Below are 20,178 nucleotides of genomic sequence, written 5' to 3'. Positions count from 1 at the left end.
ACTGTGACATATTTACTTGTTGAAGGAATGAAGGGCAAGACGGTATTCTAATGGTTGCATTATATTTCATTAGTGCTGTAATCAACCTCGAATGTTGGGTATTTAGGTGTCACCAATATTACTAATGCCACAACAGAGGCATAAAGACACAAAGACATAAAACCTTTTCTGGATAGATTCCTAGGAGTAAAGTGACCTGGTTATGGAGTATTGAGTACTTTTAGGGTTCTCAAAATATATTCCCAAATCCAAGGGATTGTGTTAACAATGAATCAAATGTTTTATTTTCATACCATCTTTGCCAGCATTGGATTTTGTCATTAAAAAGGAAAAGGCTAATTTCATGGGTGAAAATGGGATTTTATTGTTGTTTTAGACTTCTTTATTGGTGAGGCTGAATATTTATCTAGGTAGGTTGTTACACAGTTAGATTTTCTCTTTTTTTTTTTTTTTAATTTTTTTTTTCAACGTTTATTTATTTTTGGGACAGAGAGAGACAGAGCATGAACGGGAGAGGGGCAGAGAGAGAGGGAGACACAGAATCGGAAACAGGCTCCAGGCTCTGAGCCATCAGCCCAGAGCCCGACGCGGGGCTCGAACTCACGGACCGTGAGATCGTGACCTGGCTGAAGTCGGACGCTTAACCGACTGTGCCACCCAGGCGCCCCTAGATTTTCTCTTTTATGATTTTATTTATGCCCTAGATCCACTTGTCTATAGGTTGACAGAATACTATTTAAATTGTTATTATAAGTTACTAGTTTATACTAGTATAACTAATGTATAGATAATACTAGGCATAGTCCCCCTTCACTCAATTTTTTATCTGAAAAATATTCTCCCCTATTAATGTTTGTTGTACTGTAACATTTTTTTAAAATAGAAATTTCAAATTTTTATAAAGTCAAACCTAAATCTGTTGTCTGTTGATCTTCCACTGATTTAACAGTGCTTTTTCTTATCCAAAGAACTGGTTAATATTCGCTTAAATTTTCTTTATATCCCTCAGTCAATCTGGATTTTATTTTGGTGTAAAGGAGCTCATGAATTTTTGATGTGTATGAGTCTATTTAGCCCCCCCGTCCCAGTATTATGCAGACTTGAAGCGTTTATCTTTTTGACTTACTATTTCCTCCTGACAATTTAACCAATTGATCAGTTTGATATCTTAATTTGTCTTTTCCCCAATACGAAGCCAGTAAACATTGCTCAGGGTACTATAGTCCTCAATTTTTGAGCTTTTTTATAGTCCTTTTGTTGTACAGAGACATGCACATGTGTGTATTTCAGATGGATAAATTTGCTGGAAATATTGTATTAGTATGGTGATAGGACCCATTTTAAATAATGTCTATTTGAAAAGTTACACATATATGCACAAATTTGTGTCTATATACATATATGCACATATGCACACATGTGTATTCATTTTAGAAAATATGAAAACACAGTTGACCCCCCAAAAATCTCCATATTGCCACCACTTAACTAAAATTTAATATAATTAATAATTTAATATAATAAAAATATTTATTTTTCTATCATGCATATAATACCATAATCATACAATATCACATCATGTATATCACACATGTCCAGTGTCATGCATATCACACACAATCATACTGTACATTTTTGCATTTATTTATTCATTTAAACAGTGCATACATAGATTATAATATCCAACTCATAATCTAAAAAAAACCTATTCAGAAAATAAGAACCATATATTACTGTGAATTTATAATTCAGAACAAATTTACTTAAAGCCAGTTTACTTTCTCTGGTAGCTTTAAACAGTGTGTATTTATAGTAGAGGTTAATCAGAGTAGTCAAGCACAACTTTGTAGGCTATTTGAAAACCATCAGTGGATGAGATGGGACTTGGAATTTACATACTCTTATATTCCCTAAATCTCCCCTAAAAGCTGCCAAGTGAGGGACAAGTGAATAAAAGGTAATGACCAAGGGCATCTGGGTGCCTCAGTCGGTTAAGCATCCAACTGCTTTTTTTGGCTCAGGTCATGATCTCACAGTTCATGAGTTTTAGCCCCTTGTGCACTCTTAGTGCAGAGCCTGCTTGGGATTCTCTCTCTCTCTCTCTCTCTCTCTCTCTCTCTCTCTCTCTCTCTCTTCTCTGCTCCTACCCCCCTCTTGTGCTCTCTCTCTCTCTCAAAATAAATAAATAAACTTCAAAAGAAAAAAAAGGTTATGACCATTTCAGCTTCCTCCTAAGGAGTGGTTTATGTTGGTGCCATGTGCATTTATGTAACATGTGTGCCTATTTTTTCTAGGAAGTTGTGCGGTTCCTGGATACCAAACATCAAGACCACTATCAAGTCTATAATCTATGCAGTATGTACATAGTCAGATAGTTTGCTACCATCAACGGAAAGCAGATCACTGCATAAAAGAAGATGATTCTGCTTTTACATGTCATTTAATCATAAGTATTTGGTGGCGGTGGAAAGTGAGTTTGAAAATCTCTGTGTTGCACTGGCTCTATTTGGTAGGAAAAGACCGATCAACGGCATACATGCCCTGGTGAGGGAGGCAGGAGGCTTAAGTGGAGGCAGGGCCATGGGAGGTAGAATCTGCCCTAATGGTATTAGGTTTAGGAAAATACTTCTATTTTTCCTGCCAGCTCGTGTTTTGAAGACAGGCAATTCAACGAATACATTTCTAATTCACTAGGAGTGGGGTACGAGGACAGCAAAGCCCAAATTTTAAAAAAATGCAAGTTTATTTTTTATTGACTAATAAACAAGGGGAAATATGCTCAAAGAGCAAAACCCTGTAGAAAGCAGATTATATCCCAGTTTACTACTCTGCCTCTCTTGACTTTTCCTGTATATTAAATAGACATTTCCAGGAGGCAAGCTCTCGGGTTGGCCACTTTTGCTTCTGCTCTGTGGTGTCTCTCTACCCTATGATAACATGATGAATAGCCTGATAGAAAATTAAAAGTAAGGTCTGTTAGACCCAAATAAGTTGTGCTTAGGTTACTCAAGGTGGACAAACCTCTACTATCTCTGTTTTTCAGACTCTTAATATTCTTACAGCAGCAAGAGCCGGTCAGAAACCTTTTAAAGGTGGATAAGGAATTTATAATACAAAAGTATGACTTATTCATAACTTGACCCTTTACTGTGTTATTAGGCATAGAAACATGACCCATGAATCATTTCTTGTAGGTGAAAGAGCCTATGATCCTAAGTACTTCCATTACAGGGTCCGGCGAATCATGATTGATGATCACAATGTCCCCACACTAAGGTAAGTTTTATGCCAAGTTGGCTGTCAAAAGAAAGCTAAATACCCTGGCCTTGATTTGTGGGTGTATTTTAATTCAACTAAAAATTTTGCATTTGAAATCAGTGAGATGTTGGCATTCACCAAAGAAGTAGATGAGTGGATGGCTCAAGATGACGAAAACATCATAGCGATTCACTGTAAGGGAGGCAAAGGTAAAAACTCTCTTTTTTCTAAATTTCTAAAATTTCTCTTTTTCTAAATGTTAATACATTAAAGTACAAGAACAAGATATATACTGCTGTTAATTAGTATTAATAGTTATTAACATATTTAATAATTTTTAAAAATATTTATTATTTATTTTTTGAGAGAGAAAGAGAGACAGAGTGTGAGTGGGGGAGAGGCAGAGAGAGAGGGAGAGGGAGACACAGAATCCGAAGCAGGCTCCAAGCTCTGAGCTGTCAGCACAGAGGCCAATGCGGGGCTCAAACTCATGAACTGTGGGATCATGACCTGAGCTGAAGTCAGATGCTTAATTGACTGAGCCACCCAGGCACCCCAGTTATTTTTTTTAACTTTATTTTTTTGATGTTTATTTATTTTTGAAGGAGAGAGAGAGACAGAGCATGAAGGGGGAGGGGCAGAGAGAGAGGGAGACACAGAATCCGAAGCAGGCTCCAGGCTCTGAGCTGTCAGCAGAGAGCCTGACGTGGGGTTCGAACCCGTAAACCAGGAGGTCATGACCTGAGCCGAAGTCGGAGGATTAACCTACTGAGCCACCCAGGCGCCCCATAGGCATCCCAGTTATTAACATTTGTTGATGTTAGCTTCAAGACTGAAGGAAGCAAAGGAAAGAGGAAGGAGGGAGGATGGACGGTAAAGACTAAGGAAGGGAAGAAAATAGGAATAACAGAAGTAAGGAAGATTGAGCATATTTTTTTCTTGTTTCTGACTGCTTGTGTTTCTTCATTTTTGATTTGCCAAAATATCTATGAAAATAAAAACATGTTTAATTTTAGAAACTCAGAACACTTTTATTGAAGATTGTTCTTAAATTTTGTGAGAACCTTTTAAAGTTAAGGAGCCAACAGTGATGCTATTTCAGAAACCAAAAATCAGTGGAATTTTTATAGCATAGAGATACAAAGAAGTTGATTTTGGTGAGGTAAAATGGAAAAAAAGTTTTGTAAATTTAATCAATTTAAGTTGAGTTAGATTTTTCTCTCATTCAGCTTTAGGCTTTAATAATCATCTAAGCATATTTTATAATTTTTGACAAAGAAGTACATTTTTAGTAGGCTACAAAACAGTTTTTTATTGTATTCCAGGAAAACACAATACTTTAAAACTGCCTTAAAAGGTAAAAAATAATAAAATAAAGTAAAATAAAACTGCCTTATGTAATTGAGTAGAATCAAGTTTTAGTCTTACCTGAAAACTTATTTCAAGCCCATTAATTAGTAGGTAGATTCTGTCTTTAGTTCCATAGGTTGAAATGTTCTGGATATGTAATTTAATACCACAGAGAAATGAAGACCATAGGTGGAACCATACGGAATTGCCAGTTTTTGACCATCTTTTATTTACAAAAATGGTCATTTCACGTAGCTCAACCTAAAATATTATCTCTCATGCATACAACTGACTTCTGTTTTCTTTTAATTAAAGCTAATTCCCTGCTTGAAGGATAAACATTCATTTCAAATTTCATTTTTAAATTTTTTCTGAGAGGGGACTTAAAACTGTTCTGTGTTCACATGTCTTTCATTGACTTTCCTTTAGGATTGCTTGGGGGCTGGCATTCAGGTGGTAGGCACCAGAGTAGCCTCTTTTTTTCAAGTTTTCATTCATATTGATTTTGCTCTCTTCTTGGTGGTTGGTGCCTATACATTACCAGTAGTATCATGATAGTCAGAATATTTTACTATTGATTTATGAGACTACTTTAAATAAAGCGGATGCTAATTTTTTAGTATAGTTGACACACAATGTTAAAATAAAAACACTAGTTTGAAAAGACCTATGCACCCCTATATACATTGCAGCATTATGTACAATAGCCAAGATCTAGAAGCAAGCCAAATGTCCATCAATAGATATTCATCTATTGGTGAATGGACAAAGGAGATGTGTGTGTGGGGGGGGGGGGGTGTATGTGTGTGTATACATACACATGCAATGGAATATTACTCAGCCGTAAAAAATGGATGCTGTTTTTTATTAGTAGTTTATATTATAAATATCTCCTCCCACTGTGTCTTTTAACTTGATTATGATTTATTTTGTCACAGAAACCATTCTACACTATGTTAATTAGCTTGGATTTAAATACAATTAAAAAAATAAATATTTATAATTTTGCATGTAGTGAAATTTATCTGTATGTCTTTGGAAAAGTGTTTATTCAGATTCTCTGCCTCTTTTTAAATCAAATTATTTGGGGGGGTGGTGGTTGGTATTGAGTTGTGTAAGTTATTTACATATTTTGGATATTAACACCTTATCAGATGTGACATTTGCAAATATCTTCTCCCATTCAGTGGGTTGGCTTTTCATTTTGTTGATGGTTTCCTTCGTTGTGCAAAAGTTTATTTTGGTGTAGTCCCAAAGGTTTATTTTTGTTTTTGTTTCCCTTGCTTGAGAACACATATCTAGGAAGATGTTGCTATGGCTGATGTCAAAGAGCTTTCTGCCAATGTTTTCTTCAAGCAGTTTCATGGTTTCAGGTCTCATATTTGGATCTTTAATTCATTTTTAGTTTATTTTTGTGTATGGTATAAGAAAGTGGTCCAGTTTCATTCTTTCACATGTATCTGTCCAGTTTTCCCAAAACCATCTATTGAAAACACTTTTTCCCATTGCACAGTCTTGTTTCCTTCATCCTAGATTAATTGGCCCTATAACTGTGAGTTTATTTCTGGGCCCTCTATTCTGTTCTATTGGTCTAGTTTGTCCTTTTGTGCCAGTACCATACTGTTTGATTACTACACCTTTGTAGTATATCTTGAAATCTAGGATTGTGACACATTCTTTTTCAAGATTGCTTAGGCTATTTAGGGTTTTTTTGTGGTTTCATACAAATTTTAGAACTGTTTTTTCCTAGTTGTGTGAAAAATGGTATATATGTTGACAGGGATTACATTTAATCTATAAATTGCTTTTGGGTAATACGGACATTTTAACAATATTTAGTCTTCATGAGCATGGTCTGCCTTTACATTTGTTTGTGTCGTCTCCAATTTCTTTCATCAGTGTTTTATAGTTTTCTGAGTACAGGTCTTTCCCCTCCTTGATTAAGTTTATTTCAAGGTATATTATTATTTCTAGTACAATTATAAATGGCACTCTCTTCTTAATTTCTCTTTCTGCTACTTCATTAGTAATGTATAGAAATGCAATGAATTTCTGTATGTTGATTTTGTATCCTGCAATCTTACTGAATTTATCAGTTCTAGTAGTTTTTTGGTGAAGTCTTTAGGGTTTTCTATATATAGTATCATGTCACCTGCAAAGAGTTTTACTTCTTCCTTACCAGTTTGGATGCCTTTTATTTCTTGTCTGCTGTAGCTAGGACTTCCAGTACTATGTTGAATAAGAGTGATGAGTAGACATGCTTGTCTTGTTCCTGACCTTAGGGGAAAAGCTCTCAGTTTTTTACCATTGTGTATGTTAGCTATGTGTTTTTCATATATGGCCTTTAATATGTTGAGGTATGTTCCCTCTAAGCCTACTTTGTTGAGGGTTTTTATCATGCGTGGATATTGTACTTGGTCAAATGCTTTTTCTACATCTGTTGAAATGATCATATGGTTTTTATCTTTTCTTTATTGATGTGATGTATCATGTCAATTGATTTGTGAATATCGATCCACACTTGCATCCCAAGTATAAATTCCACTTGATCATAGTGAATGACTTTTTTTGATGTATTGGATTCAGTTTGCTGACATGTTGTTGAGGATTTTTGCATCTGTGTTCATCAGAGATATTAGCCCATAGTTATCTTTTTTTTTTTTTTTTTTTTGTAGCACCTTTGTCTGGTTTTGGTATCAGGGTAATATTGGCCTCATAGAATAAATAAATTTCCTAATTTCCTTCCTCTTCTTATTTTTGGAATAGTTTGAGAAGAATAGGCATGCTCTTCTTTAAATGTTTAGTAGAATTCACCTGTGGTGCCATCTGGTCCTGGACTTTGTTGGAAGTTTTTGGATACTGATTCAACTTCATTACTGGTAATCAGGTAAACATATTGTGTTTCTTCCTGATTCAGATTTGGGAAGTATATATTTCTAAGAATTTATGCATTTCATCTAAGTTGTCCAATTTATTCACATACAATTTTTCATAATCTCTTATAACCCTTTGTATTTCTAGAGTATTGGTGATTATTTCTCCTCTTTCATTTGTGATTTTATTTATTTGAGTTCTCTGTCTCTCTTTTTCTGTCTGTCTGTCTCTCTTTGATGAGTCTGGCTAAAGGTTTATCAATTTTGTTGATGTTTTTCAAATAAACAGGTCCTGGTTTCATTGATCTGTTCTATTGTTTTTTTAGTTCCTATTTTGTTTATTTCTGCTCTAATATTTATTATTTCCTTCCTTCTACTGGTTTGGGGTTTTGCTTGCTCTTCTTTTTCTAGGTCCTTTCGGTGGAAGTTTAGGTTATTCATTTGAGATTTTTCTTGCTTCTTCAGGTAGACCTCTATTGCTATACACTTCCCTCTTAGGACAGCTTTTGCTGCAACCCAAAGATTTTGGACCATTGCGTTTTTATTTTTATTTGTCTCCATGCATTTCTTGATTTCCTCTTTGATTTTTGGTTGACCCATTTATGGTTTAATAGTGTGTTATTTAACCTCCATGTATTTGTGCTCTTTACAGATTCCTTCTTGTGGTTGATTCTAGTTTCATAGTGTGTTGGTCAGAAAAGATGGATGCTACAACATCAGTCTTTTCGAATTTATTGAGATTGTTTTGTAGCCTAATATATGATCTATCCTGGAAAATGTTCCATGTGCACCTGAAAAGAATGTGTATTCCACTGTTTGAGGGTGGAACATTCTGAATATATGTTAGGTCCAATGTGTCCAAAGCCATCCATCCCTTCCTGATCTTCTGTTTGGATCATATGTCCATCAGTGTAAGTGGCATGGTAAAGTCCCCTACTGTTATTGTATTACTATAGATTACTTTCTTTGTTATTAACTGCTTTATGTATTTGGGTGCTTCCATGCTGGGTGTATAAATATTTACAATTATTATATCTTGTTGGATTGTTCCCTTTATGATGATATAGTGCCCTTATTTGTCTCTTGTTATAGTGTTTGTTTTTAAAATCTATTTTGTCCAATGTGAGTATTGCTACCCCGGCTTTCTTTTCACTTCCATTTGCCTCCATCCCTTCACTTTCAATCTGCATGTGTTTTTCGTTCTTTTTTATTTATTTAATTTCTTAGAAACGTTCTTTTCCATCAACCTTATTTCCACATATTTTTAGTTCTGATGTAAATCTCTTATAAGCAGAATACAGCTGGGTCTTGCTTTTTATCCATTTTGTCACCCCATGTCTTTTTATTGAAGCATTTAGTCCATTTAAATTCAACGTAATTATTGACAAGTATGTACTTACTGCTATTTTGTTACTTGTTTGTTGTTGTTGTTTTGGTAGTTCTTCTCTGTTCCTTTCTTCTCTTGCTCTCTTCTCACACAGTTAGTTTGCTTTCTTTAGTGACATACTTGGATTCCTTTCTCTTTATTTTTTGCATACCTGTTACTGGTTTTTTATTTGTGGCTACCATTAGGTTTATACATAACATTTTATGTATAGAGCCATCTATGTTAAGTTTATGGTCACTTAAGTTTGTCATTCTAACAGCACTAAATTTGTGCTCCTCTCCCCCTCCCATGTTTTAGGTACACTGTGCCATACTCTACATTCTTTTATGTTGTGAATCCTTTGAGTGATTTGTATAGACACACTTAATTTCACTGCTTTTGTGCATCCGACTTTTCTTACTCCTGCTTATGGTCTTTCCTTTCCACTCAAAAAGTACCCTTCAGCATTTCTTGTAGGGATGGTTTGCTGGTTATAAACTCCTTTATCTTCTACTTGTCTGGGAAACTCTCTCTCCTTGTATTCTGAATGATAGCCTTGCTGGATAGAGTATTCTTAGCTGTGGGTTTTTCTTTTCCAGCACTGAATATATTGAGCCACTCCCTTCTGGCCTGCAAAGTTTCTGCTGAAAAATCAGCTGAATAAAAGCAGCAAGCTTTTATTTATTTTTTATTTTTTAAAGTTTATTTATTTTGAGAGAGAGAGGACACGTTGGGGAGGAATAGAGAGAGAAGGAGAGGGAGAGAATCTCAAGCAGGCTCCATGCTGTCAGCAGAAAGCTCGATACGGGGCTCAAACTCATGAACAGTGAGATCATGACCTGAGCTGAGATCAAGAGTCAGATGCTTAACTGACTGAGCTACCCAAGTGCCCCTCTTTTGCTTTATTTTTTTTTTGAATATTTATTCATTTTTCAGAGACAGAAAGAGACAGAGCATGAGTGGGCGAGGGGCAGAGAGAGAGGGAGAACACAGAATCTGAGGCGGGCTCCAGGCTCTAAGCTGTCAGCCCAGAGCCCAATGTGAGGCTTGAACTCACTGACCAGGAGATCATGATCTGAGCTGAAGTCGGATGCTTAAAACTGAGCCACCCAGGCGCCCGACTTGCTGCTTTTAAAATTCTCTTACTCACTACTTTTTGCCACTTTAATTACTATGTGTCTTGGTGTGGACCTCCTTGGGTTGATTTTGTTGGGGACACTCTGTGCCTTCTGGATCTGGATATCTGTGTCCTTTCCAAGATTTGGGAAGTTTCAGCTATTACTTCTTCAAATACATTTTCTGCCCCCTTGTCTCTCTCTTCTCCTTCTAGGATCCCTACAATGTGAATATTATTATGCTTGATGGTATCATTGATTTCCCTTAATATATTCTCATTTTTTATTAGTCTTTTTTCTTTATCCTGTTCAGCTTGGTTGGTTTCCATTACTCTGTCCTCCAGGTCACTGATCCATTCTTCTGCTTCCTTCAGTGTGCTGCTTATTCCCTGTAGTGTACTTTTGATGTCAGTTATTGAGTTCTTCATCTCTGCCCGGTTCTTTTTTATGTTTTCTGTCTCCTTACTGAGGGTCTCACTGAGGTCCTCCACTTTTTTCTCAAATCTAGTGAGTATCTTTATGACCATTTAATTTTTCTATTATGCATATTCCCTCTGTTTCATCTAGCTCGCTTGCTGTGATTTTGTCCCATTTTTTCATTTGCAACATATTATTTTGTCTCCTCTTTTTGTCTGTCTAGTCTGTTCCTGTGCTAGGAAAGTCAGTTATGTCCCCTACTTTTGAAAGTAGTGGCCCTATGAAGAAGAGATCCTGTAGTGCCCTGAGTGCAATGTCCCCTATTCACCAGAACCTGGTACCTCAGGGGTATCTCCTATATGTGTCGCGTGTGCCCTACTGTCGTGTCTTGGCCAATTTGCCTTCAGTCCAGTTATCTACAATGGCTCTCTTTGCCTATTGTGGGCAGCATTTCCTGTGGTGTTAGTGGGCCAGTCTGGAGCCTTCTTGGGCTTGAGTTCAGTCAGACCAGGCATTTGCCAGAGATGCAGTAGCACCAAACTGCAGGGCACTTTCTCTGTATTGTCCCTGGAGAAGCTTTTATTGGTGGGCGGTACTAAAAGTCAGACCCGATATCTGCCCCCAGCCCACTGCTGGGGGCCACAGTCGAACTGTTTGTGTGTGGTTTTCTCTCCCTCTCCCTGGGCAGGAGTCCATCTGGAGTGGTGCTGGCCCTGTCAGGGCTGCTTGTACACTGGCACCACGTTGGATGGACATCCAACAAGGGCGTGTTGGATGAGGTGGGCCCACGGAAGAAGCAGGGTGGATCGTGTGGTGCCAGCAAGGCCCATGCTAGCTCTCTGCTGGAGGGGACCTGCAGCCCACTGAAACCTCCTTCTGGTGGGTCTGCAGAAGAGCCTGGGATGAGGTGCACCGTTAGCAAAAGCAGCGTGGAAAGTGTTCCTGCTACACTGATTCCCCAGATGTGTATCTAGGCTGGGGGGCTGGGGAGGGAAGCAGTACCTGTCAAGCTCTTTTGTTCTTGGAAAAGTCTACTGAAGATCCCTCCCCCCTCCAGCATAGGCTCTGAGATGAGTAAACAAATCTCCCTCCCACACATCCGTTTTTCAAACTACTGTTTCTACGCTGTATCTCAGCTGAGCTGTTTGTTGTGCTGTCCCTTTAAGGAAGGGGACTCCGTTTCCTACAGCCCTCAAGATTTCCCTGAGCCTATCCAGTTGGCTTTTAAAGTTCTAGCTGTTAAGCCACACTGATTGTAAGAGCTAGTGAAGTTAGGCTCCTCTGGTTTTCAAAGCCAAATGTTAGGGAGATTCGTTTTCCCAGTGCAGGCCTCCCGTGCCTGGGGTGCCTGGTGGGGGATCTGCCCTTCTCCCCTCTCCACGCCACTGGTGTCCTTCCCTCCTACAGACAGTCCTGAGGGTTTGGGCTCCCAGTCACTTCTCTGCCCTTCCTACCCTCTTCGATGTGGCCTCTTCTCTACATTTGGCTGTGGAGAGCCCGTTCTGCCGGTCTTCAGGTCATTTTCTGGTTTACTTACACTGTTGTGGGTGTTATCTAGGTGTATCTATGGGACAAATTGAGCCTAGGATCTTTCTACTCAGCCATCTTTCTCGGAAGTGTTTGGTTGTTTTTCAATAATAATTTCTACTTCATGGTGGTCTTGAATATTTTTTTAGTAGACACACAATGTTACATTATGGCCTTGTATATCTTTGTTAAATTCATTCCTAGACATACTGCTCCTGCAAATGGAAGCTGGTTTTTCATGTTACATTTGGATCATTTCCACTTTTTACTATTATGGATGATGTTGCCATTATAAATGTATGTTCCTTGTTGCACATGTACCCCCATTTCTGTTGGTTATGTAACTTGGACTGTAAGTTTTGTATTTAGGGTAACGAATCACAGACTTAAATAGCCGATGTCCAAAAACAGTTGTACCAATTTCTACTCCACTGGCAGTGTATGAAGGTTCCATGTTCCATCTCTTTACCCAACAATTGGAATCTTAGTCTTATTATTTTTAGCCACTGACTGGGTGTGTAGTTGAATCTCATTATGGGTTTAATTTGCATTTCTTTTATTACTAACCAAATTAAGAAAGTTTTCACAGGCTCATAGGCACTTGAATATCCTTTGTTATGAAGTAACTCTAATATCCTTGCCCTTTTTTTTCTCCTGACCCACTTTTCTCCTGAATTTCTGTTTTTTTTCCAATTGACTTTAGGAGTTCTTTATGTATTCCGGATTTCAACCCTGTTATTTGTTTTATGTACTGCAAGAATCATTTTCCACTCTGTATTTTGACTTTTCTGTATCTTAGGAGTATCCTTCGGTTAACAGACGTTCTTTGTTCTAACATAGTCTATATCATTCTTTCTCTTTATAAGGTTAGTGGTTTTGTGTCCTGATTAAGAAATCTTTCCCTCAGTTTAAAAAGACATTCTCCTATGATATCTTATAGACAGTTTGTTCTATTTGGAATTGATTTTTATGTGCGGTATAAGACGGGTCAAGTTTCATTATTTCCCTATGGCTGTTTTGGCACACTGATTGGAAAGACTTATTTCTTTACTGCTCTGAGGGTCATGGTTCAGTTTCTGTAGTTTCTGTTCTGTTCATTGTTTTTCATCTATCCGTGTACCTGTCACACAACCATCCTACTTATCATAGTTTTCTACTAAGTCCTGATTTCCAGTCAAAGGAGTCCACCCATCTTGTCCTTTCTCACAACTGTTTGGGGTTTTTTAGGCCATCTGTATTTCCATATAAATTTTTAAATCATCTAGTTGAGTTACATACACACCCCTGATGTTATTTTGTTTGAAATTATGTTGAATCTGTAGATAAAAAGGAATTGAAATCTTTACAATACCGAATCTTCCAACCCATGAATGGAATTTCTCCTCATTTAATTAGGACTTCTTCAATCTGTCTTCATAATGCTTTTTCATTTTCTGTACAAATACCTTGTATATTTGGGGGAGGGGACCTGGCGGGCTCAGTCGAAAGAGCAAGGAATTCTCCATCTTAGGGTTGTGAGTTTGAGCCTCACGTTGGGTGCAGAGATTACTAAAAACTAAATAAACTTTTTTTTTTAAAGAAAGCTTGTATATTTTTGGTTAGATTTATTTCTAGATATCTTTGATACTATTATAAATGATATCCCTTAAAAATTTTTATTTTCTAAATGTTTATTGTTGCTCTGGAATGCAATTGATCTTATTAACCTTCAATTAACAACCTCGCCAAACTTTCTTTTTTTCTTTGAATATAATTTATTGTCAAATTGGCTTACATACAACACCCAGTGCTGATCCCAACAGGTGCCTTCCTCAGTGCGCACCACCCATTTTCCCCGCTCCCCCATCCCCCCATCAACTCTCAGTTCTCTGTTTTTAAGAGTCTCTTATGGTTTGTCTTCCTCTCTCTCGATTTGTAACTATTTTTCCCCCTTCCCTTCTCCCATGGTCTTCTGTTTAGTTTCTCAAGATCCACATATGAGTGAAAACATATGATGTCCTTCTCTGGCTGACTTATTTCTTTCAGCATAATACCCTCCAGTTCCACCCATGTTGCTGCAAATGGCAGGATTTCATTCTTTCTCATTGCCAGGTAGTATCCCATCGTGTATATGAACCACATCTTCTTTATCCATTCATCAGTTGGTGGACAGTTAGGCTCTTTCCTTCACCAAACTTTCTTATTCTAATTTATCCATAAATGCTTTTGGATTTTATGGTACATGATAATATTGTGTGAAAATAATGAATTGTAATTTTTCCTCTTCAATTTTTTTTTTTTCTAGCACTGGCTAGAATCTTTGATCCTCTGTTGAATTAGAAGTGGTGATAGCACTCATCCTTGTTCTGTTCCTGCTCTCAGCAGAAAAGTTGCCAGGTCTCTCACCAATGAATTTAGGGTATATGTGTGTGTGTGTGTGTGTGTGTGTGTGTGTGTGTGTGTGTGTGTGTGTGTTTTAGATACTCTTTATCAGATTAAGAAATTCCTTTAATTTGCTAAGTTTTTATCATGAGTAGATTTTTATCAGACAGTTTTTCTGAGTCCTGAAGATGATATAAGTTTTACCTTATTCTACTAATCTGATTGATCGCATTGGTTGACCATCTTTGTATTCCTAGAAGAGACACAATTTTGTTGTGCTCTATTATTTTGCATAAATTGGTGGATATTTAATTTTAATTAAAATTTAATCTTAAGAATTTTTGTATCCAGGCCATAAGTATGATTGGCTATGCTTTTCTTTTCTCATAATATTCTTTTCAAATTTTGGCTTCATAAACCAGAATTGGGTTGTGTTTCCTCTTTTTTTTTTTAATTCCCTGGGTGAGTTTGTATAAATTGACATTTTTTTTCTTTAATGTGGCATTCTCTAGTGAAGCCACATTGGCCTCCGTGTGGGGGTTTGGCCTCATTTTCTTTGTGAGGAAGTTGTAAAATTGTGGTTTAATTTCTTTATTAGATACAGAATTATTTATAATTGTATTTATTCTGCACATTTTGGTAGGGTATATTTTTCCAAGCACATGTCTATTTTATCTAAATTTTCAAATGTCCCGGCATCAGTTGGTTCAAAATATCAGTGTATTCTAATGTCTACTATAGTGCTCCCTTTTTCATTCCTTATATTACTTTCTTGGTGCCTTCTCTTTTTTTCCTTTGATTAGTCTCATCAGCGATATATTGATTTTATTAGTCCTTTCAAAGTACCAAGTTTTTTTACTTTATTGATTCTCTTGTTTGTCTTCTACTTCATTAATTACAATTGTTTAGTGTTTCCTTTCTTCCATTTTCTTTGGTTTAATTTGTTCTTGTTTTTTAACTTCTTTAGAGGGATGATGAACTCACAGATTTTCGGCTTTTTGTTTTCTGTTTAGTATTTCACGCTATAAATTTCCTCTAAAAATTTCTTTAGTTTCATCCCACAAACGTTTATATGTAGTATTTTTGATCAGTATTCAAAATATTTTCTAATTTCCATTGTACTTCTTTCTTTGACCCATGTATTACATAGAAGTACACTTTCTTATTTTTAAACACAGATGTATTTGTAATTCTCTTTTAGCAACTGATTTCTGGTTGTATTGCATTGTGGTCAGAGAGCATATTACATATTTTTTTTAGTTCTTTGAAATTTGTTTATACTTGCCACAATTTGGTCAATTTTATCAAATGTTTTCTGTGCACTTGAAAGTGTATTATGCTTTGGTATGAACAGTTTTCTGTATCCAATAGGTCATTTGTTAATTGTTTTATTCAAATCTTCTGTTTATTCTTTATTCAAATCTTACTGACATTTTATTTTGGTTTGATTGAAATTTTACAATATAATACCTTTCTCCCCTGACCCCACCATTAGCTTGGAAGTCATATATTATTTTGATATTCCTTTTTGATATTCCTATAGTAATTGTATTAAAGATTTCAACCTATATCCTCCATTTAGCTATTGATTTTTTTTTATGTTGACCTTGTAGCAATCTACCTGAACTCTCATTAATTTTAGGAGTTAGCTTGTAGGTTTACTTTTTTTTTTTCTAATCTGCAAGTAATGAAAGTTTGTTTCTTCTATTTTTATCCCTATATGTTTTGTTTCTTTTTCTTAGTGCACTAAGCCCTGTACTATAATGTTAAGTAGGAGCAGTGAATAATGGACATTTATTTAGTTCTTGGATTTAAAGGGAGCGCTAGCAACATTTCATCATTAATATGATGTACAGATTTCCTGCTATCCGATAGTAGAACATTTCCATGAAAACTTTTGTAAGCCAAAATGGTGTAAAACGAAGAAGCAATTGCCATTAATTTATATGGAAAATTTTTGCAGCATTCCAAGACCTGAAAAAATAACCTGTCTTAGACTTTTCTGGTACCTTAGGGCACATCTTGATAATGGAGGCACAAAATAAATCACGATAAAGCACAGATGCTCACAGACACAGTTCAAAGCTCTGGTGGCTTGATGCCAAGTGTAGTTCCCAGGGAAGGACCTGGGTGATGTCACTCTCACTGCTCAGAGTGTGTGCTGCCTCTGTAAACAGTCCCTGCAAAACAAAAGTGGAACAGTATTTTTGCTTTTTCCCTTTTTTTTTTTTAATAAAAGTGAAAATCCTTTTTGGATTTTTTTTGGGTAGCAAAATAGGTACTAATGTAGATTTTTCATAAAAGCTATGTGGCATCATGCAAACTTGTGTAAAATGGGGGTTCCCTATACCTGGGAAGGTATCTTGGTAGATTCCCTTCATCAAGCTAAAGAAGTTTCCTAGTTTTTCTTAGCTCTTAAAATTATGAATATATGCTGAATTTTAGTAAATGGTCTTCTCTATGTTCATTGAGATGATTGCAAGGTATGTCTCCCTTACTCTGTAAGTATGATAAATTACATTAATATAGGTGTCTGATATAAGAGGATTCTTGGGGTGTCTGGGTGGCTCAGTCAGTTGAGCGTCAGGTCATGATCTGTCTCAGATTCTGTGTCTCCCTCCCACGCTCCTCTGCCCTTCTCCCACTCATGCTCGCTCTCTCTCTCTCAAAAATAAATAAACCCTACAAAATTTTTAAAAACTGAGGATTCTTGCATTTCTGAGATAAATGGCACTTGGTATTGTTATATATTTTTTCTATTGCTGGATTCACTTGACAAATACTTTAAGTTTTAACATCTATGTTCCTCAGTGACATTGGTATAAAATTATCTTCTGTTGTATTTTTGTAGTATTGGCATTTGTTATACTGGTGTTAGTAAATAAGCTAAAATTTTTTCTCTTCTCTACTATGATCTAAAAGATTTTATAAAAGACAGGAATTATTTCTTCCTTATAGATTTGGTAGCAATCTCATCTTGTCCTCTTGGAGGGAGGTAGTAAGAAAAACTATAAATATTTTCAACACAGTGTTATTGTTTTATTCAGATTTTCCCTTTTTGAGTCACCTTAAAAAATTTTTTTAATGTTTATTTGTTTTTGAGACAGAGAGAGATAAAGCATGAATGGGGGAGGGTCAGAGAGAGAGGGAGACACAGAATCCGAAGCAGGCTCCAGGCTCTGAGCCATCAGCACAGAGCCCGACGCGGGGCTTGAACTCACGGACCATGAGATCATGACCTGAGCCAAAGTCAGACGCTTAACCAACTGAGCCACCCAGGCACCCCATGAGTCAGTTTTTTAAACTGATACTGTCTTGAAAATGATTGACTTAAAGTTATTCTTACAATGTTTTTGAATTTCTACTGTACAGTACTTTGCCCTTTTATTTCTAATATTTATGCCTCCTCTCCTTTTCTAAAAATCAGTTTTATAAGAGACTTGTGTACTCATTTTTTGAGGAAAAAAACTATTTTGTTTTCTGTTTCATTAAGTTATTCTTTAATGCTTATTTCATTTTTTGACTTTAGTAGATTCATTTTCTTTTACTACTCTCTTGAATTGAAAACTTAGCTAATTAAATTTTAATTTTTTAGCTGTATGACTTATTTAAAGTTTATGGGTTTTTTGTTTTTTTGTTAATACTGCTTTAGCTGACTTTCAGTTGTTTTATAGTGACTACTTTTGTTGTTTTTTAGTTTTTTTAAATTCATGATTCTACTAATTCTCCTAAAAATCATTCTCCTGAAAATCATCTGATTTTTAATTTTTTTTTCAACGTTTATTTATTTTTGGGACAGAGAGAGACAGAGCATGAACGGGGGAGGGGCAGAGAGAGAGGGAGACACAGAATCGGAAACAGGCTCCAGGCTCTGAGCCATCAGCCCAGAGCCTGACGCGGGGCTCGAACCCACGGACCGCGAGATCGTGACCTGGCTGAAGTCGGACGCTTAACCGACTGTGCCACCCAGGTGCCCCCATCTGATTTTTAAACACAGAGATTATCTAGAAGTGATTTTTAAACATCTGGATTATTTAAAAATTACTTATTTTAAATTCCCTAGTGTTAGAGCACCTGGGTGGCTCAGTCAGTTGAATGTCTGACTCGTGATCAGCCTGGGTCATGATTCCAGGGCGGTGGGATCGAGCCCAATGTTGTATTGAAATTTTCAACCAGATTCTGAGGGAACCGGGAAAAGGAACTGACTGGCAACAAATAGAAATGTCTTGGCTGCATTGAGGGTCCAGCTTGAGTGTTAAACTGTTCCTTTATATTACCAGTGTGAAAAGTTGTATGATTTTTCTCCAGCGGTTCTCTGTACTCTGGTGTCTCTACATTTCTGGTGTAGGAACAGGGGAAGTAGGTGCCCGAACCGACCCAGGGTTAGACTTTTACAGAGTGTGGGTACAGAACCCAGAAACAAGAAAGGCAGTGATTTTTCAGTGTTGACAAAACCAATAGTGAAATTGTCTACCATGCATCTAGGTGGATGAGGGAGTGGTCATGGGACTGGATGTCATGATAAATTGAAAGACCAGATAGTCATTCATTTATGCATTTAACACCAGATACTATGAAGTGCAGGGTATGTGAAAGTGTATGAAGCACACACGTGCACTGCTCCCATGGAGACCACATGTTTACAAAGAAAATATGTATTAAATGGCGATTTGTGTAATAGAAACAAATAAGAGGATAAGAAGAATATGAAGTGGGGAAGAGGTTGCTAATTTGACATATAAATAGATGATCAAGAAGTCTCACCAATAAAATGACATTTGAGCAGATTCCATACAAGGAGTACCCTGAGAATACAAGAAAGTTTGAAGTGTATCATGAGACTATCAAAGAAATAAATGAAATCTACCAGAACTTAGAAAAGTCATATTTGGCCTGAGTAACCATGGCTTTTCTTCATCTATGTGTATACAACCAATCCTTTTAAGTATATCTGCCTTAGTATTTTTGCCTGAATTAACACCAAAGCTAATGGCTTACGGTTTGGGAAATGTACCACCTCCTGATTTTCAAAGTAGGAAATGAAGTCAGCTCTAAGTGACAGCACTTCTCATGTTCTTCACCGTGAAGAATATCCAGTGATGGTGAGCAATCTCTTGTGTAAATTTATTCATTCAGGAATTTTAAGTTTTCTAGAATGTAAGTGCATGGGAATTTAACCGAGAATTTTCACAGATTCCTTAGCTGTCTTTTACAGACGTGTTTCACCGATGTTTAGTCTTTTCAATTAGATTTTTTTTTTCCTGTTTGAAAGACTGAGGGAAAAAAAAAGGTTGAAAAGTTCCAATTATCAAAACATAATGATTCTCTTGTTGGGATGAGCACTGGGTGTTATATGTGGGGGATAAATCACTGGATTCTACTCCTGAAAAGATTGCACTACATGCTAACTAACTGCCATGTACATTAAAAATAAATAAGTAGGGGTGCCTGGGTGGCTCAATTGGTTAAGCGTCTGACTTGGGCTCAGGTTAGGATCTCGCGATTCATGAGTCTGAGCCTAAGTCGGGCTCTGTGCTGACAGACAGCTCAGAGCCTGGAGCCTGCTTCAGATTCTGTGTGTCTCTCTCTCCCTCTGCCTGTCCCCCACTTGTATTCTCCCTCCCCCCCTCTCAAAAATAAATAAACACTCAATAAATAAATAATATATATATATATATATATATATATATATATATATATATATGTAAAAGCACAGGCTTTGAAATAAAATATCTGGGTTCACATCTCAACTATGCCATTAAATAATTGTGTGGCATTGCATGAATTACTTAAAATCTCCCTGCCTTTGTTTTCTAATATTTCTAAAATGTGATGCTGAAATACAGACCTCCTAGTCCTATTGTGGAGATTAAATGAAATGTGGAAAGTACCAGACAGGAGGTGGCAACAG

General features: G+C 36.6%; 1 protein-coding gene across 1 annotated transcript in view; it reads left to right on the top strand.

The window, feature by feature from the left end:
* The window catches only part of LOC124508377 (phosphatidylinositol 3,4,5-trisphosphate 3-phosphatase TPTE2-like), a 91,074-nt gene that overhangs the window by 26,455 nt on the left and 44,441 nt on the right, over nt 1-20,178 (top strand). Inside the window, exons 7-9 of the mRNA XM_047074741.1 lie at nt 2,295-2,355; nt 3,195-3,276; nt 3,379-3,467. Of these exons, the coding sequence (XP_046930697.1) occupies nt 2,295-2,355; nt 3,195-3,276; nt 3,379-3,467 (232 nt within the window). The remainder of the gene's footprint in view (nt 1-2,294; nt 2,356-3,194; nt 3,277-3,378; nt 3,468-20,178) is intronic.

The sequence above is a fragment of the Lynx rufus genome, unplaced genomic scaffold (assembly GCF_022079265.1).
Source record: "Lynx rufus isolate CCGP_SWC_20201006 ecotype Redwood Valley unplaced genomic scaffold, mLynRuf1.p SCAF_1, whole genome shotgun sequence".
NCBI lineage: Eukaryota > Metazoa > Chordata > Mammalia > Carnivora > Felidae > Lynx > Lynx rufus.
This window is presented reverse-complemented; position numbering and strand designations above follow the sequence as displayed.